The sequence below is a fragment of the Gorilla gorilla genome, chromosome 16 (assembly GCF_029281585.2).
Source record: "Gorilla gorilla gorilla isolate KB3781 chromosome 16, NHGRI_mGorGor1-v2.1_pri, whole genome shotgun sequence".
NCBI lineage: Eukaryota > Metazoa > Chordata > Mammalia > Primates > Hominidae > Gorilla > Gorilla gorilla.
Window position 1 is genome coordinate 41,663,277 of NC_073240.2, and position 21,788 is coordinate 41,685,064.

The following is a 21,788-nucleotide window of genomic DNA, read 5'->3' on the forward strand; positions in this document are numbered from 1 at the left end:
CCATGGCCCAGTTTCTCCATTTGCTCGCAATGGCCAACGGCGTGAGGCACTTGAGCGGAATGCGGACGGTGCCTCCGACAGCTTTCCCGCAGTGCATGATCTCAGGAGGGGCCCCAGAGACGGAAGTTTACGACGCCCAGAGCGCTCCTTCTGGTCCTGCCCTGGACTCGACTTGGGACTGAGTCTGTGCCGCCTAGGCTGGCAGGGACTCGGCCAGATGCACTAGCGGCAAGGCTGGGCAGACACCTCCTGGGACTCGCTCGCCGTACCTCCAAGGGGCCCAGGCCATGAGGGGGCGGCTGGGGAGACGCCCGCCCGGTGCCCGCCCTGGGCCCGGTGGGTGCCCCCTGCCCGCCGCCTGACGCAATCCGAGGCGCCCTTGCTGCATGCCGGCGCTGGAGAAACCTCCCCTGCCGTTGCATCACTCCTGCCAGGTTTGCCACAGAGGTGGAGCTGAACCAATCAGCGGGCGCGCTGGGCCCGCGGCGCGGTTAAGTGAGAAGCAGAATTCTAAGTTGATTGGCCAAAAGGGGATTTGCCCCACCCCAATCACCGCGGCAGCTGGCCGCGGTGGGCGTGGCCTCCCGGCAAGAGGGTTTAAAGGGCGCCTCCATGGGGGGCGCTCAGCTGGAGCTACCGAGCGGTGCCAGGCCAGGCGTGTGCGTCCGTCGGTCTTTCCGTGCCCACGCCGGAGACCAGCCCCGGAGGCCGCCTGGGCCTATCCCTGTGCCAGGCACCATGAAGCAGGAGTCTGCAGCCCCGAACAGCCCGCCGCCCTCGCAGTCCCCTACGCCGTCCGCTCAGTTCCCCCGAAAGGACGGCGACCCTCAAGCGCTGTGGATTTTCGGGTACGGCTCCCTGGTGTGGAGGCCCGACTTCGCCTACAGCGACAGCCGTGTGGGCTTCGTGCGCGGCTACAGCCGCCGTTTCTGGCAGGGAGACACGTTCCATCGGGGCAGCGACAAGATGGTGAGCATCCAACCGTGCCCAGGGGAGTGAGGGGGTTGGGGGCGGGATACTGGGCGCCAGTGCCCTGGAATGTCCGGGGCTCTCTGGGCCAATAGAAAGAAATGTGTAAACCTATGTCTGGGGTTTGTGGCTTATTTAAATGTATGTGCCCAGTGCATCACTGTGATGGCTGGAGTCTGTGAACCTGTGGATCCCTGTGTTGATCACCAACTGGGACCACTGACATCTGTCAGTGTTTCTGGATGTTTCTCCTACATCCGTGCATCGCTCCCCCACCTTCCCCTGCATGAAATCAGCATGCAGAGCGGGGCACTTGGAGGCCCGGGTCAGCGGGATTGATAAAGGTTTCCTTGCTGATGGCAGAGCTGATTTCTAACTTGTCTATTTCAAAATATTTCTTCCCTTCCTAGCCTGGCCGTGTGGTGACGCTCCTTGAAGATCATGATGTAAGTGCCTGAATCATGAAGGGGAACCCTGGCCCAGTGTGAAGGGGGACCGGCAGATAGAGTTCATAGGCTCTTGGCTGCAGGCTAGCTCTGTCTGATGCTTCTCTGGCAGAGTAGAAAGGTGTTCTAGCTCAGTGCTTCTCACCAAATCACATGAGGATCTTGTTAGAATGCAGATTTTAGTTCAGTAGCATGAGAGTGGGCCCTGAGACACAGCATTCCTAACTAGCTTACAGGTGATGCCACCACATCCTGGACCACACTTTGAGGAGGAATCCTGTCTTCCCTGGTACTAGACCACTTTGTCAACTGTTTTTTGTTGTTGTTGTTGTTGTTGTTGTTGTTTTGTTTGTTTGTTTTTGAGACAGAGTCTTGCTCTGTTGCCCAGGCTGGAGTGCAGTGATGCAATCTTGGCTCACTGCAACCTCTGCCTTCCAGGTTCAAGCGATTCTCCCACCTCAGCCTCCCGAGTAGCTGGGATTACAGGCATGCGCTACCACACTACCACACTCAGCTAATTTTTGTATTTTTAGTAGAGACGGAGTTTCACCATATTGGCCAGGCTGGTCTGGAACTCCTGATCTCAAGTGATCTGCCCATCCTCAGCCTCCCAAAGTGCTGGGATTACAGGCATGAGCTACTGCACCTGGCCTCAACTATTCCTTTTTTTTTTTTTTAAGACGGAGTCTTGCCCTTTTCACCCAGGCTGAAGTCACTGCAACCTCCACCTCCTGGGTTCAAACGATTCTACTGCCTCACCCTCCCGAGTAGCTGGGTTACAGGCGTACGCCACCATGCCTGGCTAATTTTTGTATTTTTAGTAGAGATGGGGTTTCACCATTTTGGCCAGGCCGGTCTCGAACACCTGACCTGAAGTGATCCACCTGCCTTGGCCTCCCAAAGTGTTGGGATTACAAGCATGAGCCACCACACCTGGCCTTTCAACTGTTCTTAACAAAGAGAGTACAAGGGCTTGAGGTACTGCCACCAGATGGCTTATCAGCCGACCACAGCCTCCCCTTATAGAGCACAGTCCTGGGTGGGGGTGGCATGTTAGGATAGGAGAGGGAGCAGCAAGGAGCTGTCATGACTGACCCCGGGTGTCCCTATTTCTTCCCAGGGCTGCACTTGGGGCGTGGCATACCAAGTGCAAGGGGAGCAGGTAAGCAAGGCCCTGAAGTACCTGAATGTGCGAGAGGCAGTGCTTGGTGGCTACGATACCAAGGAGGTCACCTTCTATCCCCAAGATGCTCCTGACCAACCACTGAAGGCATTGGCCTATGTGGCCACCCCACAGAACCCTGGTTACCTGGGCCCTGCGCCTGAAGAGGCCATTGCCACGCAGATCCTGGCCTGCCGGGGCTTCTCCGGCCACAACCTTGAATACTTGCTGCGTCTGGCAGACTTCATGCAGCTCTGTGGGCCTCAGGCGCAGGACGAGCACCTGGCAGCCATCGTGGACGCTGTGGGCACCATGTTGCCCTGCTTCTGCCCCACCGAGCAGGCTCTGGCGCTGGTGTGAGGGGCTGAGACCCTGCGGGGAGTGCTCATGTGGACATCAGGGCCAGACACCCACTCCAGTGCACAAGACAGACTTGCGACCGCCTGAGCCCACTGAGCAGATATGGTGGGTGGCTGGAGGCTTCTCTTTCTCAGTCCCTGCCTGTCTGCCAGCCTGCAGCTCTCCTGCTTGACACTGACTTACTACTTGAAACTTTATTTATTGCACCATGTTGGTGTGGTGGGCAGGCGGAGGGCCTGCCCTGGACACAGGGGCCCTGCTGAGCAGTGGCCTCATCCTGGAACTTGACCAGATTCCCCCCAGTGCTGCTGCTAACCCCACACCACCCAGGCCTCCACCTCCCCAGGGAGTCTCCAAGAGCCTCGATCCTCTGCTCACTCAGCCCAGCCATCCATAGCCCTGAGAATTCCACCTGCCAAGGATCCCAGCAGGCTGGATGAGGGATAGTAGGGCATGAGGAGAAGGAGCCCTGTAAGGACTGAGGCCCCGGCCAGCCCTTCTCCTCCACCAGTTCCCCAGAGCAGAGCTGGAGCTGATGCCTGGACACAGCTGCTGAGCCTGGCCTGGGCCTCTTACCCACTTGGTTGTTTTCTTGTCCCTCTGTCTGTCTGTCTATCTACTTGTCTGTCTGGGCCACTCCTGCCTGTGTGTTGGTCTATTCCTGGGAAGCTCATCACTACAGGCCTTGGCAACCTTCCCAGTCTGTCCCATACTGTTATCCATAAAACTATCTCTTTATCTGTGCTGTGCTGGAATGTGGTTCTTTCTCAGATGGGGGTTTGGGGCAAGCGAGGTGGTGATGCCCTGGAAGGCTTCTAAGAGGGGAAGGGGCTCCCTCTTCCTCTCTTTCCCTCTCTCCCCAGGAGGGGCAACTGGGCAGGCAGAATTAGCAGGTGACATCACTCTCATGGGTACAGTTCATGCCTTACGCATGCAAGTAGTGCCCCCTGAGTTGTGCAGAATTCAGCTCATGCTCTACTTGGCAGCCCTGTGAGCAGCGTCCTTGCCACCAACCTGGACTCTGTCTCATCCTGCCCAGCTGCCCCAAGGAGGCTGGCAGGCTTGGAGCTCAGATCAGCTCTTCCTCCAGCTGCAGGGCCAGCGGCTGCCTCTTCCTAACAGCTAGGCCAGAACCCTGGTGTCCTGCTAAAGGAGCATGTGGGCTAGGGTAGGGTGATGACAACTTCTAAGGCAAGGCTAACGGCAGGGACCTGTAGCCTGGAGGACCTGGTGTCCCTTTTACTTTCAGAGTCTGAGTGCTCACTGTTGCCTCCGGGAGTGTGGTGTTGCCTGTGCCTTCCCCATTGCCATCACCTGCCCTGGTTTACCCACACTGGAATGCGGGCCCCAAGTTTACCCCCTGCCTGTCCCCAGATGTTCTTGTCTAGCCCTTGGGGACAGATCACAGCTCCAGGATCTCAGCCTGGGCCTGAGCTCCTTATCAGGAGTGGCCTCTTAGTGCTACTCAATCCCTGGACTTGCAGAATGGGGCAGAGCCAAAATGACAGGCTCTAGCAGCAGAAGAGCTTGAGGCCAAGGGCTGGGTGTGGTGGCTCACGCCTGTAATCCCAGTACTTTGGGAGGCCAAGGTGGGAGAATCACTTGAGCCCAGGAATTCGAGACCAGCCTGGACAACACAGTGAGACCCCATCTCTATAAAAGATACAAAGGAAATTAAAAAAAAAAAAGTGCCTTGAGAGTCCAACCCAGCCTCCTCCTCATTGCCCAGTCACCTCGGAAAAAGCCTTCAGCCCTCTGGGTACAAGTTCACTGTGAGGGGACGATGCCGTGGGATGATGTATGGGGCAGGCTGGGTGGTATGTGTTGCTGCTGTTCTTGCGGCTGGTGTCCTGGATTGGTCTGGGTGTCTCCAGCAGGGTCAACTCCGATCAGGTTGGGCAGCCGTTGTGGCTGGGGAGGGTGCCATGCCTGGGTCGTGTGCTCATGTCTTGGTGGCCTTGTGTCTTGGCCATTGATGGGAAGAGTGTGGAGTCCAGCCAGCTTCTTCTGGGTGCCTGGTGAGGGCAACACAAAAGGAGGAGGCAGCAGGTGGCAGGGAGCCCTGGGCAGCTGCCTCCTGCGTTTCCTGGGCCTCTTGCCAGACAGCCAGAGCACAGCCCTGCTCCATCCTGGGAGCTGATGGTGGGGAGGGCTGCTTGCCAGCTGCACGTAGGGGGCTTTCACCCATCAAGCCATTCGATCAGCAAGTATTTCCTTAAGCTCCCACTGTGTGCCATGCACCATTGCAGGCACGGGGATACAGCGGTAAAGAACTCCTCCTCCTCAAGGAACTTGGAGTCTAGAAACTGATGGTGACCATTCAGCGTGGAATGGGAGAAGAGGGCCTTTAGCACCCAGAAAGGGCTTCTGACTTGAGCAGGGCAGTCAGGGAAGGCCTTCTTGGCTTTCTTGGAGAGGGAACCTGAGAAGGGGCCTCTGAGGAACAGAGAGTAAGGGAACAACACGTGCCTGAGGGGAGGCAAGCTCAGACCAGCTGGAACAGAGTGGCCTGGACAGGAGACACGAGCCAGACAGGTGGCAGGACTGCTGGCCTGGTGAATTGCGCTGTGCCATGCTGCGGGGTGGCATTCCTCCTGGGTCAGTGGGGGCCTCTGGTGGATTCTGAGAAGGGCAGAGATGTGCTTAAGAGAGAACACTGGCTGAAGTCAGATTGGAGGAGAGAGGCCAGAGGGAGCTGTAGGGTGCCCAAGCCAAGGTGTGCCAGTGGGAATGGACAGTGGAGGGATTGCAGAATCGTTTAGGGGTGAGGTTGACAGCATTTGGTGGCTGGTTTGATGAGCAGAGTGAAAGGAGGGTAGAGACAGTAGGGCTGGGGCTCCTGGGACAGTGGCAGATCTGGAAAGAGTCGGGGGTAGATAGCCTTGCGTTTAAGTTAGGGGTGCCTGTGAGGGGAGGAGTGACTTCCACGGGGGTGTTCAGGGAAGCTGGATATGTCGGTGTGGGAGTCAGGAGAGAAAGCTGGGCTGGAGTTAGAGACTTGGGAACCATACATGTGGAGACAGGGCTTAAAGCCCTTGTAGGGGAGGAGAGGAGAACAGGGCCGGGCCAGGCCCTGAGGACCCCAGCCGCAGTGGTCTGAGCAAAGCAAGAAGAGGTGTTGGGAACAAGCGCTGGAGAGGTAGGCGGAGAACGAGGAGAGGGCAGGGTGAGGAGAGCCAGGGTGGAAGGTGTCTCCAGGAGGTGCACAACATGGTCATGTTGCCAAGATGGCCAAGATGTCAAGAGAAACGAGGACGGAAGAGTGTCCACTGGATGAAATGCCAGGGGGGTCCCTTGTGGCTTCAGTGAGAGCAATTTCAGGAACAGTATGGGAAGCCACAAGGCAGGGCTGAGGAGCTAGTGGGAGGGGAAGCAGCTTTCAGGAAACATGGTTGCTAAGAAGAGAGAGAAACAGGGATAACTGAGGGCACAGGAGTTGCAGGGGTCTCAGGACCCCTTCACAAATGAAAAATTGTGGAGAACCCCAAGAGCTTTTGTTTATGTCGGATATAGTTATTAACATTTACTGTAGTAGTGCGGTGGCTCATGCCTGTAATCCCAGCACTTTGGGAGGCGAAAGGTGGGCAGATCACTTGAGGTCAGGAGTTCAAGATCAGCCTGGACAACATGGTGAAACCCAGTCTCTACTAAAAAATACAAAAATTAGCCAGGCATGGTGGTGGGCACCCGTAGTACCAACTACTTGGGAGGCTGAGGCAGGAGAATCACTTGAACCCAGGAGGTGGAGGTTGCAGTGAGCCAAGATCGCGCCACTGCAGTCCAGCCTAGGTGACAGAGCAAGACTCTGTCTCAAAAAACAAACAAACAAAAAGTTTTCTGATTGTTTCTTTTCCTTTTTAGTTGGGAAAGACTTGAGCAGGGTGATGTTTGGGTTTCCAGCCTTAGGCCGCAGCATTAGGGAATTTCAGAGTTAGCAGGGGCTGCAGAATCATCCTATCTGTGCCTCTAGGGCATGCTCCTGGAGAGCCAGGAGTCGGTGGGAAGGATCAGCCGATTCATTGCTTTTTATTGAATCTACAACAGCCCAGGCCCCTTGGCCTCCCACTGCCGTGGGCAGCAGACAAACACAACCACCCCCGCACCTGGCCTGGGAAGGGTAACGGGAGCTCAGGGGTGGGCAAGGCTGGCTGGCTCTGGGGGCCTTAGAGAAGCGGTAGAAATCCAGTGGGTAGAAGGGGCATTCCGGCAAAGGAGAAAGGGCCACGCTGAGTGGCTGACGCTCTGGGGCGCTGGGGAGGAGGCAGGAAGCTGCTCTGGGGTCCGATGGTGGAGGAAATATTAGACATTCTCTTTTAGAGAAGTTGACTTCTGTAGTGATGCTTGTGTTTTTTTCACGTTTTCCTTCCCACCGCAGGGTCTCTTGTTTGTTTTGTTCTTTTTCTTTGTTTTGTCTGCTTTAAGGTAGACTAGTGTCTTGTTCAGGCTCAGAGGCTTGTGCTTGTAGCCAGAGAAAGATGGGTTGCTGGCGCAAGACGTGGTGGGAGTCTGCTGAGATGTTCCGGGCAGGTGTTGGCGACGCCTGGAGGAAAGGCAGGAGCTGGGACGGTGGTGGATCTGCCTCCTGGCAGCCCACTGGAAATAGAGGCAAGCAGGAGGGAGGAGACGGGGATCCCAGGATTTTGCCAAGAGGGTGGGGTCTCTCATCAGCAGGGGACAGGGACTGTGCAGGAGGATGTGGCTTTCGTGTACCTTTCTAGAGCTGGTGGGGGTCTCTCCAGGTTGTCCCCCACTGGGCTACAGGAAGGACCCCATTCCTCTGGGGGCTGTCATGCCCTTGAAGAGGGAAATGTCAGTTGGAGAAGCAGAAGGTGTGGGAAGAAGGACCACAAATGGGGGAGACCCCCCCGTTCCCCAGGCCTGGATCTGAAGAGGGATCGGATGCTCCAGGGCTGAGGCCAGGAGAGGGGAGGCAATGATCACGGGGCGTGTCCCAGATGGCGGGAGTGTGAGCAGAGGGCCCTGCCGCTCCCTGAGGGTAGGGCGACCGTGGACCCCAGCATGGCCAGGTCAGCCCTAGTTTACTCTGTTGTTCCGGAGTAATTATGACTTTGACTCTCAAAAGTGTCTCAGTTTGGACACTAAATTACATGGTGGCTGTAGAGAACTGGGACACAGCAGGGTCACTTCATTAGTGGAGCTGGTGGCTGTCAGACGGGCTTGGCCAGAGCCTGCAGGAGCCTGTCCTCTACCCTTCACCACCAGCCCAGCGGCTGGGGCCCGGCTTAGGTCACAAAGCCCGGGGTGGCAGCCAGGGAGGGCCACTGTCCTCTATCCTTCCTCTTGCTGCCTGTGGAGAGCCCCTTGCAGGCCTGTCCTTCCTCCTCAGCCTGCCCTGGCCTCACCCTTGCCTCAGGCATTTCCTTGGGCGTGAGGAGAGCTGGACATGCCCTGAAGACTCAGCCAGGTCCTCAGCCCTTCCTGGTGGCACCATCTTTACCCCAGGGAACTCCTGGGGTATTTTCCGCGCCCCTGCCCCGCCCCGCCCCACCGCCCTAGCTGATCCTTCCTGCCTCTCCTCCTTCGCCTGGGACTCTGTGCTGCGCACTCCTGGCTCTAACCCCCTGTGCCTCTGTTCCTCCGCCTGGAACTGCCGTCCCCATTTTGGCTCCATCCTGGGTCCTGCCCCTTGCTAGGCCTCTGCCTGTGAGAGGTGACAGCGTGCTGGCAGTCCTCAGAGCCTTCGCTTGCTCTCGGCACCTCCTCTGCCTGGGCTCCCACTTTGGCAGCATTTGAGGAGCCCTTCAGCCCACCACTGCACTGTGGGAGCCCCTTTCTGGGCTGGCCAAGGCTGGAGCCCACTCCCTCAGCTTGCAGGGAGGTGTGGAGGGAGAGGCGCGAGCGGGAACCGGGGCTGCGTGCGGCGCTTGCGGGCCAGCTGGAGTTCCGGGTGGGCGTGGGCTTGGCAGGCCCTGCACTCGGAGCAGTCGGCCAGCCCTGCTGGCCCCGGGCAATGAGGTACTTAGCACCCGGGCCAGCAGCTGCGGAGGGTGTACTGGGTCCCCCAGCAGTGCCAGCCCACTGGCGCTGTGCTCTATTTCTCACCGAGCCTTAGCTGCCTTCCCGCGAGGCAGGACTCGGGACCTGCAGCCCGCCATGCCTGAGCCTCCCACCGTGGGTTCCTGTGCAACCCGAGCCTCCCCGACGAGCGCCGCCCCCTGCTCCACGGCGCCCAGTCCCATCGACCACCCAAGGGCTGAGGAGTGCAGGCGCACAGCACCGGGACTGGCAGGCAGCTCCACCTGCAGCCCCTGTGCGGGATCCACTAGATGAAGCCAGCTGGGCTGCTGAGTCGTGGGGACGTGGAGAGTCTTTATATCTAGCTCAGGGATTGTAAATACACCAATCAGCACCCTGTGTTTAGCTCAAGGTTTGTGAGTGCACCAATCGACACTTTGTATCTAGCTGCTCTGGTGGGGCCTTGGAGAACCTGTGTGTCAAAACTCTGTATCTAACCAATCTGATGGGGACGTGGAGAACCTTTGTATCTAGCTCAGGGATTGTAAACGCACCAATCAGCTCCCTGACAAAACAGGCCACTCGGCTCTACCAATCAGCAGGATGTGGGTGGGGCCAGATAAGATAATAAAAGCAGGCTGCCCGGGCTAGCATTCGCAATCTGCTTGTGTACCCCTTCCACAGTGTGGGAGGTTTGTGCTTTTGCTCTTTGCAATAAGTGTTGTTGCTGGTCAGTCTTTGGGTCCATGCTGCTTATATGAGCTGTGACATTCACCAGGAAAATCTGCAGCTTCACTCCTGAGCCCAGTAAGCCTACAGCCCACCGGGAGGAAGGAACAACTCCCGACATGCTGCCTTAAGAGCTGTAACACTCACCGTGAAGGTCTGCAGCTTCACTCCTGAGCTAGCGAGACCACGAACTCACCAGAAGGAAGAAACTCTGAACACATCTGAACATCAGAAGGGACAGACTCCAGACGCGCCGCCTTAAGAGCTGTAACACTCGGTGAGGTTCCGCGGCTTCATTGTTGAACTCAGTGAGACCGAGAACCCACTAATTCCGGACACACGTGGACCATCCGTTTCCCAGGAAGCTTCAGCCCTGGGGTGCTCATGCCACAAGCCCACCCCAGCCCTGACACTCGCTTCCCAGCTGAGCCAGGAAGGTGGGGCTGAGCTCCTTCCTCAATCTTCAAAATTTCTGCCAATCTCACCTGCCCCGAGGATTTGCGGTACCTGCCCTACTTCTACCACCCTCATCCCACTCTTTCCTTGGGCTAGCGTCATGATGTCCAAACGCATCTACTATCCCATTCTGTGCCCTGTATATTCGTTTTCCACATAATTTAAAATGCAGGTCTGGTCAGGCCTCCTCCACGTGGACAACCTGGGCCCTGCTCTCCACAGACTCCAGCCACCTGTGACCCCTTGTACCTCATGCTACCTGTGACCACTCAGCCTTTTCTTGTGCCGCTGTCCCGACCGAGATGCCCCTCCAACCAGCTTCTCCACCCTTTCACACTCCTCAGCACCCGCCCTGGCTTCATGCGGCTGCCTGGTACTCTCCCTGCCGCCCCTGCTGCCTCTGCCCAGATCTGTTCTGTGCCCAGCACGTGTTATTGGTTTGATCTACTTGCAGGTCTGTCCTCACTAACTCGAACACTCCCGAGGGCAGGAACGGTTTACCCCAGCATGGAGCACAGTTCCGGGGCCCCAGGAGGAGCTCGGAGGACCTGTGGGAAATGTGGTTCCCATGGGCAATGACTCCCTGAATGCAACGTCGCATGTCACCTTGGAGGGAAAGACCCCATAAAAACCTAATCATATTCAAGGGCAAGTGCCAGCTTGCCTCCCCAGGCTATTATTCATTCTGAAGGTTTATGTGCAAAGCGCAGGAATGTGGGGCTGGAAGCCACATGGGTAAGGGCAGACCAGCCAGGCATGGCGCCCCTGGCGGGTGCCTGATTGCGGCAGCGCAGACCACGCTGCTGGCCCCCACCTCCATTTTGGATGGGTTCTTTTCTTTCTCCGTTGATCTGTCTGTGAGAGGCCAGGGCCCTAAATGCATACTAGGGGAAGGGGCTGCCTCTTGCTAGTTCCCCCACCTGCGGTGCTAAGCTAGAGGGGCGTTTGTGCATCTTTCATGGAGTGGCGCCCCCACATCCACCATCTCTCTCCCTGACCCCACAGGAAAGGAGCTTGGCTTTCTTGGGCACGGCCTAATGGTGTTGGTGACTGGGGTAGGAAGGGGACTCAGGTAAGTAATGTACTCATCTGCAGTTTCCCTCCAGCCAGGCACAGCCCCTCATGGGGCCCAGTCATGTCCTATGCTAGGCATAGAGGGTGGCAGGAGGAGGGAAGGGGCTCTGGCAGGAAGGACGGGGAGCCCGTGGGTGGTGAAAGCTGATGACAAGCTGCCCACGTGGGATGCCTTCCATAGGAGCAGGCTCTCGCCTATGGGCGTTTCCAGAGGGAGACCCAGTTCCTGCTCACAGGCCAGCTGTAGCCCGAGCAACGTGATGTGCACTGACAGGAGCTGGTGGGGCAGAAACCTGGGACCCCCCTGCCACAGGCAGGGACCTTCTCACCTTGGAGCTCGAACCCTCATCCATTCCCTCATCCTAAAATCTCATCCCTACCAGCTCTAGTTTAGCTAATTTGTCACTCAGGCTTCAGGGCTCAGCTGAGATGTCACTTCCTCTGAGAAGCCTTCCCTGAAGCTTCCCTACCCCTGACCACCTAGGTCTGCCTTTGGGGCCCTGCCATGCATCTCTGCCACCCGTGCTGTTTCTCTTGCAGCTTCTATTGCACCATGTCCTCGTCGATTCCTCCTCATTCTGACTGTGAGCCCAAGAGGGCAGGGACCAAGGTCCTAATGTACCCCAGCGGAGCGTACACACAGTAGGTACCTACGCCGTGTTGGTTGATTGAAAGCCCTCTCACCCAGCAAGAGGCAGGCAGTGATGAGAGGACCTCAGAGGGGTGCTCTGGACTGTTACCTCAGAAGAGGAACTATGCAGAGCGGGGCGGGCTAGCTGGGGATGCAGCCGAGGGAGGAGACTGACCTACCATGACCACCCCACACCTCCGCAGGTACCAGGGCTCGCTCCCTGGGTCAGGGCATCGGACTGCTGTTGAGATGCAAAGAAAGAGTCCTGGGCTGGGAGTCTGGAGCTTCCAGTCTCTGTTTTCAGCGGTGTGTTTTAGTCAAGGCATTTTTACTTTCTCTGGACCTCTGTCTCCTCAAATGCAAAATGAAGAGCTGGACCGGAAATTTCTTCTCATCCAGTTCCAATAGCTCCTCTTTTGCACGAAGGACATGGGCTCGGAGTCGGAGGAACTGGGTTCAAGAGCTGGGGCTCCACTTACCAGGTGTAAGTCCTTGGCCAGGTTACTTAATCTCCCAAAGCTGCCATTTTCTCACCTGTAGAGCAGGACTGACAATCATTAGCTACCTCTCAGATTCTTGGGATTAGATATGCTTTCAGGTGAAAACACTCTATACGCTAAGGTACTATGTGAATGTTGGTTGTTGTGTTATTGTTATTTTTTTCTTTTTATTTATTTACTTAATTACTTGGCGACAGGGTCTCCATAGGTTGCCTAGGCTGGTCTCAAAACCCCGGGCTCAAATGATCCTCCCATCTTGGCCTTCTAAAATGCTGGATTTATAGGCAGGAGCCACCCACCCAGCCTGGTTATTATTGCTCTTGATAGCATTATTTTTCACCAGTAGTCAATTAGTTATTGGATGATTTCTCATCTCACTAGAGTTAAGCTCCAGTAAGGCAGGAGCTGGCATGTTCCTGTTTTTTGTTCTTTGTTTTTTGTTTTTTGAGATGGAGTCTCTCTCTGTTGCCCAGGCAGGCTGGAGTGCAGTGACACAATCTCAGCTCACTGCAACCTCCGCCTCCCAGGTTCAAGCGATCCTGCCTCGGCCTCCCAAGTAGCTGGGATTACAGGTGCACACCACCATGCCTAGGTGTTTTGTATTTTTAGTAGGGAGGGGGTTTCACCATGTTGGCCAGGCTGATATCAAACTCCCGGCCTCAGGTGATCCGCCTGTCTCAGCCTCCCAAAGTGTTGGGATTACAGGCGTGAACTATTGCACCTGGCCTAGTGTCGTATTCTTGGTGGCCAGCTCAAAGCCTGGCTTATCTTAGGCCCTTGAAAGATTTATTTGCTCAATAAATAAATGCTAAATGAGTTGAATGGAATGAATGAATGAACTCCACTTACTTAGCAGGGCAAATAAGGTAGACTGGGTTGGAGGGAGAGAGGGAAGTGTGGGAGGAGGCAGGGAGCAGAAATGCCTCCCGGGCTGCCCGGGCTGTGCTGCGTTGGGAGAGGCAGGAGGGAAATAGGGAAAAAAATAACTAAAGGCAGTGAGACAAGGCCACTTCCCAATCCTTCCTGGGTGAGATGCCTTGCAGGGGCCCCTGCATCTGAGCCCTCTTCCTGGTCATGCTCTCCTCCACTTCTCACACCCCCTGCCAGGTCAGCAAGCTGAGGAGAGGGCGGAGGAAAGAGGGCTGGCTGCAGCCAGCCCATTCTGGCTTGTTTACCAACAGCACAATCCTCCTGGGTCATGACACAGTCAGCAGCATCTGACCCAGTTAAATATATCTCCTCTACTGGCCTGGACCACACAGCCAGCCCCTGCAGGCCATGTAGACCAGGGACCACCCACTTATCCTTCTGGCTTGGCGCTGGGCCGCCTCCTGACCCCAGAGCCCTGTGTCCCCAGGGAGCAAATGGCTGATCTGGGTCTGAACTAAACTGCAGTCTCTAGTTGAACTCATGTAGATAGTTTCATCTTAGACAGAATCGGAGAATTTAAGAGGAGAAAACTATTTGTCCAGCAGTAAACAATAAAATGGCTCATCTCCCTTGGACGGCATATTTGAAGTCATTGTGAATGTTTATGAAGAGTATTTGCTAATGTTAAGAAACATTTTAGTCTCTTTACATAACTATTAATGTTATTACTGTAGTGTTAAGTGGGACAAAAAGCATACAAAATTAGATATATAACGTGAGTGTAATCCTGTTTTTTAAAAAGCATATAAATGTGTCTGGAAGGAATCGTAAGAAACTGTCAACATAATTTGCCTCCCAGGAGGGGAACCGGGCTCCAGGGGATGGGATGGGGGAGAGAGACTTTTTCTTCTTATGCCCTTTTGTATGTTTTCAATTTTGAACTGTGCAAGTTTGTTATGTATTCATAAGTAGAGAAGTAAAACAGATCTGACAAAAAGCTTTTATGCACAAAAAGAGAAGGTCCACAAATAACACTCAGAGGTAAAGAGTGCTCATTTTGGTGATGGGCGGCGAAGAGGGGCTCCCTTCTCTACCGAGAGAAAAGCTGGTCCTATGCCTAGATAAACCAAAACATCAGCCTTACAAACCGGTGCAAGTGATTATCAAAGCTCAGCATCTGAGGCATAACAAAGACATACCTGCCTTAAAATACTCCCCCATGGCGCCTGAAATTGCAGCCTTTGGAGTCATTCCTTAGTCTGAAGTACAGCTTCTCCAAAGTCTCCTTGCAAACATTCAGGGGTAGTGGGGGTTACCATGTTATTTTTATGTTTAGTGTTACATTATTTTTTGAGATGGAGTCTTGCTCTCTGGCCCAGGCTGGAGTGCAGTGGCACGATCTCAGCTTACTGCAACCTCTGCCTCCCAGGTTCAAGCTATTCTCCTGCCTCAGCCTCCTGAGTACCTGGGATTACAGGTGCTGCCGCTACGCCCAGCTAACTTTTTGTATTTTTAGTAGAGACGGGATTTCACCATGTTGGGCAGGCTGTTCTGGAACTCCTCACCTCAAGTGATCAGCCTACCTCGGCCTACCAAAGTGTTGGGGTTACAGGCGTGAGCCGCCGTGCCTGGCCATGTTATTTTATCACATGAACTGAATTGAAATAGGGAGACTATAAGAAAGTGTTAACTGGTGTCTCAGTCCTGTAATCCCAGCACTTTGGGAGGCCAAGGTAGGAGGATCACTTGAGCCCGTGAGTTTGAGATCAATTTGAGCAATACAGTGAGACCTTAGCTTTACAAAAAATTTTAAAAAGTTTTGATTGAAGTCATTTCTTGTTTTTGAGTTTATTCTTAATTTTCCGTAAAAATATAAACTTTCTCCTAATAGCACTGATTATAAAATAGCACATGATCAAGTAGCAAATTTGGAAAATACAGAATGTTATAAAGAATATAAAAAATCAGGCATGGTGGCTCATGCCTATAATTCACGTACTTTGGGAGGCAGAGGTAGGAGGATCACATGAGGAGTTCAAGACCAGCCTGGGCAACATGGCAAAACCCTGTCTCTAAAAAAAAAATTAAACTCAGCTGGGCATGGTGGAATGCACCTATAGTCTCAGTTACTCAGAAGTCTGAGGTGGGAGGATCACTTGAGCCTGGGAGGTTGAGGCTGCAGTGAGCCAAGATCACACCACTGTACTCCAGCCTAGGCGACAGAGTGAAACCCTGTCTCAAAAAAAAAAAAAAAAAAAAAAATAGAATTTAAAAACTGAACCATGTGAATCACATCCCTGAGGGAGCACTGAGACTGGCACATTCCAAGAAAAAAAAAAATGAGTTAGATAGCAGTGTCGCAGGCTAAAGTTGCAAGGCCTGAGGATCCCATTAGTTCTGCAGCCTTTGTTGAGCCCAGCAGGAAACCACTAAGGACTTGGAAGCAGAACAGTGACAGAAGTGTTTTTTGTTTGTTTATATGCGGGGTCTTGCTATTGTTGTCCAGGCTCGTCCTGAACTCCTGGCCTCAAGCAATGCTTCCACCTCAGCCCCCCAAGTATCTGAGATTACAGGGAAGAGCCACTGTGCCTGGCTCAGTGACAGGTTTTTAAAAGAACAATTGAGCTGGGCCGGGCACAGTGGCTCACACCTGTAGTTCCAGCACTTTGAGAGGCTGAGGCAGGATGATGGCTTGAGCTCACAAGTTCAAGATCAGCCTCGGCAACACAGTGAGATCCCATCTCTACAGTTTTTTTTTAAAATTAGCCAGGTATGATGGCGCACCCTTGTAGTTCCAGCTACTCAAGAGGCTAAGGTAAGGAGGATCTCTTGAGCCTGGGAGGTCAAGGTTATAGTGAGTGGTGATCATGTCACTGCACTTCAGCCTGGGTGACAGAGTGACACCCCTGTCTCAAAAGACAACACTTGAGCTGTAGATTGTATCACAATAAGAGGTATCCATTATGCTTGGAGAAATTTAAAAATGAGATAAAGGGTATTCTGGAATAGGCTGTTCATATGTACGAGAAATAGGAATATGAGAAGGTAGGATATGCTAGAAATACAGAAATAAAATGACGTAAAAAAAAAGAACTTAGAAATCATTCATAATTCCACCATCCAGGAAAGCTGACTTCCTTCTAGTGCTCCCTCTTTGTGCCCTACTTTTCTCCTAAGTATATTCTGAGCATTTTCCCATGATATCAAATATTCTTGAGAATATGATTTTTAATGACCACCTAATCATTCTATCATATAGATATGCAAGCATTTATTTGACCAGTCCTATGTTGTGAGGCATTTGGGTTGTCTCAATTTTTTGCTAGGTTCAATTATGCTGTCACGGACTTTTCGTCCAAGTTGCATGTAACGGAAAACCGAGTTCAAACAAGCATGAAGCAAACAGGAGTCAGTGGTGAAACCCAACAGTTAAGAGGAAGGGAGCTTTGGGCAAGGCTCAGTCAGGGATCCTGCTCCATTTCCCTGGAGTTTGCCCTTCTCTGTTGGCAGTGGTGCCCTCAGGCTGGCTCCTCTGCAGCCCTTGGGTGATAAACTTTTCTGTTCATGACCATGGGAGTGGCCTGTTTTGCTCTGACTGGGCCACCTGATGAAAGGCTAGGGATGAGGGAGTGAAGCTAGCCCTGACTGCCTTGGGTCTGGGTTCCCTGTCTGTCCTTGAGCGGGCAACTGTGGCAAGACATGTGAGGGTGGCTGTTGCATGATGTCGGGGTGGGGGGAAATTTTGAGGAGATAACCAAAGAACATCCTCCAGCTACTCAAAGAGGGCCTGTAGACAGACCAGCAGCCTCCACATCACCTAGAAACTTACTGGACATGACTCCCAGACCTAGCACATCAGTCTGCATTTTTAATAAGAGTCCCAGGAGACAGTTCTCACATTGAAGTTGAGAGGCCCTGCCCTCTGGCACCCTTGTGTAGGGATCCCTGAAAATAGAATGGCTGGAACAACAGCATGGATGTTTTAAAAATTTTTTTTTTTTGAGATGGAGTTTCTCTCTTGTTGCCCAGGCTGGAGTGCAATGGCGCGATCTCGGCTCACTGCAACCTCCGCCTCCCAGGTTCAAGCGATTCTCCTGCCTCAGCCTCTTGAGTAGCTGGGATTACAGGCATGTGTCACCACACCTGGCTAATTTTGTATTCTTAGTAGAGATGGGGTTTCTCCATGTTGGTCAGGCTGGTCTTAACTCTCGACCTCCCAAAGTGCTGGGATTACAGGCGTGAGCTGCTGCGCCCGGCATAAATTTTTTTTTTTTTTTTTTTGAGATGGAGTCTCGCTCTGATGCCCAGGCTGGAGTGCAGTGGACCAATATCGGCTCACTGCGACCTCCGCCTTCCAGTTCAAGCAATTCTCCTGCCTCAGCCTCCCGAGTAGCTGGGGCTACAGGCACACGCTGCCACGCCCTGCTAATTTTTTGTATTTTTAGTAGAGACGGGGTTTCACCGTGTTAGCCAGGATGGTCTCTATCTCCTGACCTTGTGATCCGCCCGCCTCGGCCTCCCAAAGTGCTGGGATTACCAGCGTGAGCCACTGCGCCTGGCCGGCCTAAAAATTCTTAATACACGTTGTGAAATTGTCCTATAAAAGGTTCTATCTCTTCACATTCCCACCCTGGGATCTGGGTGTTTGAGGCCTAAAACTCATGCAATTTGCGGAAGCCTTTAAGAAAAAGAACAAAGAAATTAAATACAAAAGTACAAAAGTGAATTAAGTACAAAAGTGAATATTTAGAATAATAGAAAATTTAAAGATACCTTGGCCAGGCATGGTGGCTCATGCCTGTAATCTCAGCACTTTCGGAGGGCGAGGTGGGATGATTGCTTGAGCTCAGGAGTTAAGACCAGCCTGGACAACATAGTGAGACCCTGTCTCTACCAAAGTTTAAAAAAAAAAAAATTAACTGTGCATAGTGGTGCACACCTGTAGTCCCAGCTGCTTGAGGGGCTGAGGTAGGAGGATCACTTGAACCCTGAAAGTCAAGGGTGCAGTGAGCCCTGATCACACCACTGCACTACAGCCTGGGTGACACAGCAAGACCCTGTCTCCAGGAAAAAAAAAAAAAAAAGCTTAAAAAATCTTAAAATAACATCATTGGTTTTAATTATCAATAGGTTGAAACATTTGAAACTGCCACATTTGTAAGTAAAAATAGTCATATGGTTAGAGCAATTCCATGTTGTTCAACCTACTTTTTCACTACATTTCTGGCTGCATTTTCTTTTTCTTAGCAACTTTATTGAAATGAAATTACCCTACCATACAAATTACCCATTAAAGTGTACAATTCAACGGCTTTTACTGTATATTCACAGAACTATGCAGCTTTCATCACTATCATTTTTAGGACATTTTCTTTCATCAGACCAAAAAGAAACCCTATTCCCCTTAGCTGATACCACTCAGTCCCCTCATCCCTAGGTAACCATGAATATATTTTCCATTTCTATAGATTTTCCTGTTCTGGACATTTCATAATCATACAATTGTTTATTTCTGAATTCTTTCATTTTTTTTCTGAGATATGGCAGAAATTGTTTTCAAGCTTCATTCATGTCGTAGCATATATCAAGTTCATTCCTTTCTATTGCTAAATAATATTGCATTGTATGGACATATCACATTTTATCCATTCATCAGTTAATAGATATTCAGTTTCTATTTTTTAACTATTGTGAATAATTCTGCTCCGAACATTTGTGTACAGGTTTCTTTTTCTTTTTTTTTTTTTTTTGATACAGAGTCTTGCTCTGTCGCCCAGGCTGGTGTGCAGTGGTGCGATCTCAGCTCAGTGCACTCTCTGCTTCCTGGGTTCAAGCGATTCTCCTGCCTCAGCCTCCCGAGTAGTTGGGATTATAGGTATCTACCACCATGCCTGGCTAGTTTTTGCGTTTTTAGTGCAGACGGGGTTTCACCATGTTGACCAGGCTGGTCTCAAACTCCTGACCTCAGATGATCCACCCGCCTCAGCCTCCCAAAGTGCTGGGATTACAGGCATGAGCCACCGTGCCCGGCCTGTGTACGGGTTTATGTGTGGATGTTTTTTCATTTCTGTTTCTCCTGGGTATGTACCTAGGAATGGAATTCGTGGGTCACATGACAAACTATCTTAATAAAAGTTCTCCAGAGAAACAAAACCAATAGGATGTAGATATGAAGCAGAGATTTCTTATAATGAGCAAGCTGGAGATCCAGGAGAGCTTGATGGTGCGGTTCTAGGCCAGACGCCAGCAGGCTTGAAATCCAGAAAGAGCCAATGTTTCAGTGCAAGTCTGAAGGCGGGAAGAAGCCATCATCTCAGTCATGTAGGAGGAGTTCTCTCTCACTAGGGGAGGGAGGGGCAGGCTTTTTGTTCTATTCAGGCCTTCAACTGATTGGATGAGGCCTGCCCACATTAGGGAGGGCAATCCACTTTACTCGGCCCACAGATGTAAATGTTAATCTTGTCCAAGAACATGCTCACAGACACACCCAGAATGTTTGACCAAATATCTGCACATTGTGTGGCTCAGCCAAGTAGACAAAATCTTAATAACTATATGTTTAACTTTTTGAGGAATTGCAAAACTGTTTCCAAAGTACCTGCACTCTTTTATGTCCCCGCCAGCAATGAATGACTCCAATTTCTCTATATCCTCATCACTTGTTATTTTTTTGTGAAGAGCTATACACATTCTTTGCCTTTTTGAGTGATAATGATATTGCAATATCACTTTCTATAAAAATAATAGGAAGAAAATGTAGTCCTGTGTTTTAGTACATGGATATAAAATGTTTATTGATAGTTTTGGAACGTTTTCCATAGCCATCTCGGTAACTTGCTTGCAGATGTTTGTCCAGGCTGGGCCTCACTCATTGATCTCTGCAGGTGTGGTCCAGCCAGCCAGGTGCTCATTGCTCCTGGCCCTCAGCCCCCATCGTGCCGATTATTGAGGGGTTCATTGGCAATAAAGCTGGGGTTGTGGTGGTCCAGATCATTCTCCTTGAGGTCAACTTTGAGGTCTGGATGTTGGATGAGGCCCACCAGGGGCAGGTGTCACTGGAGGTAAAGGGACAGCCCTAGGACCACCTCTTCCAAGGCGCACAGGGGGTCCCCCAGGCTAGAGCCATGCTTCATGCCACATATGCAGAGGGCGCACACACACACACACAGACTCTTGAAGATTAAGCTACAATGTTTCATTTATTATAGCTTAGCCAACTTTAGCAATTATGTGAAAACAAATTTCACCTAGTGTGACAGGAAATGCTAGGAATCTCCTGGTTTTATTTTGCATTTATTAATGAGGTTGATGTGGTGGTTAATTTTAGGTGTAAACTTCACTGGATTATGGTATGGGGCCCACGTAGAACAAAAAGGCAGAGGAAAGGCAAATTCCCTCTTTTCTAAAGTGGGGACACCCTTCTTCTCCTGCCCCTGGACATCAGGGCTCCGGGTTCTCTGGGATTTGGACTCTGGGACTTGCACCAGAGGCTCCCTAGGCTTTCAGGTCTTCAGGTTCAGACTGAGAGTTAGAGCACTGGCTTCCCTGGTTCTAAGGCTTTCAGACTTAGATGAACCATGCTGCCAGCTTCCCTGGTTCTCCACCTTGCAGACCACCTATCGTGGGACTTTCCAGTCTCTATAATCATGTGAGCCTATTCCCCCAATATATCCCCTCTCATATATCTATATCCTATTGGTTGTCTTTCTGTAGAGCCCTAATATGGCTGAACATTTCCCATAGCTATTACCCATTTGCATGTGTGTATATTTTCTATTTATGTACAGTGCTCGGCACAAAGAAAGTGCTTTAAAAAATAAATCTTTAGTGTTTTAGCCCACTTTCCATTGGAGCGTTGTGTCCGGACTATTAGCTGTCCATTCAAATCTGTTCTCTTCTTCCGTAATTACATGGCAGCCTCCTTTGGAGTTAGATAGGTCCTTAGGTCTAAAGTTCTCTCTGATAGTGTGTGAGCCACTTGAGGGTCTAAAGTCTTAAGACAGTACAGTAGGTGGATCCCCTCCCCAGTCTTCCCCTCCCATAGAACATTTCTTTTTCTTTTTTTTTTTTTTTTTTTGAGATTGAGTCTTGCTGTGTTGCCCAGGCTGGAGTACAGTGGCACAATCTTGGCTCACTGCAACCTCCGCTTTCTGCATTCAACTGATTCTCCTGCCTCAGCCTCCTGAGTAGGTGGGATTACAGGTGCCCGCAACCGCGCCCAGCTAATTTTTGTATTTTTAGTAGAGACGGGGTTTCACCATGTTGGCAAGGCTGGTCTCGAACTCCTGACCTCAAGTGATCCACCTGCCTCAGCCTCCCAAAGTGCTGGGATTACAGGTGTGAGCCACTGTGTCCGGCCCCTTAGGACATTTCTATAAACCAGCAATGACCATGCCGATGAGGACAAAAGCATCAAAATAGCAGAGAAACAAGATGGAAAGAATTTGGGACCTTCAGTGATCGTGTAGAGCAGATCCAAATTCAAACTCTTACGTGCGAGAGATAAGAATTTATATTTTATCTAAGCCATTGCATTTTGGGGTCTGTTACAGCATCATGTGTTACCCTAACCAACATGAACAATGACATTAACTGGTCAGAGGGCTTATGGCCCA

The 21,788-nt window shown here is 51.9% G+C and overlaps 1 protein-coding gene across 1 annotated transcript; it reads left to right on the top strand.

The window, feature by feature from the left end:
* Positions 1 to 143: 143 nt before the first annotated feature.
* On the top strand, positions 144 to 3,680 carry CHAC1 (ChaC glutathione specific gamma-glutamylcyclotransferase 1). The gene is made up of 3 exons (XM_004056008.5): positions 144 to 969; positions 1,380 to 1,415; positions 2,536 to 3,680. The coding sequence occupies exons 1-3, from the start codon at positions 613 to 615 to the stop codon at positions 2,935 to 2,937; spliced, it is 795 nt and encodes a 264-aa protein (XP_004056056.1). The 5' UTR covers positions 144 to 612; the 3' UTR covers positions 2,938 to 3,680.
* The last annotated feature ends 18,108 nt before the right edge of the window (positions 3,681 to 21,788 follow it).

Bases quoted from the DNA above. Each gene is read 5' to 3' on its own strand.
- CHAC1 (XM_004056008.5), top strand. From the start codon at position 613: ATGGGGGGCGCTCAGCTGGAGCTACCGAGCGGTGCCAGGCCAGGCGTG. The intron at 970-1,379 runs GTGAGCATCCAA...TTCCCTTCCTAG, and splicing joins ATCGGGGCAGCGACAAGATG to CCTGGCCGTGTGGTGACGCT. The intron at 1,416-2,535 runs GTAAGTGCCTGA...ATTTCTTCCCAG, and splicing joins CGCTCCTTGAAGATCATGAT to GGCTGCACTTGGGGCGTGGC.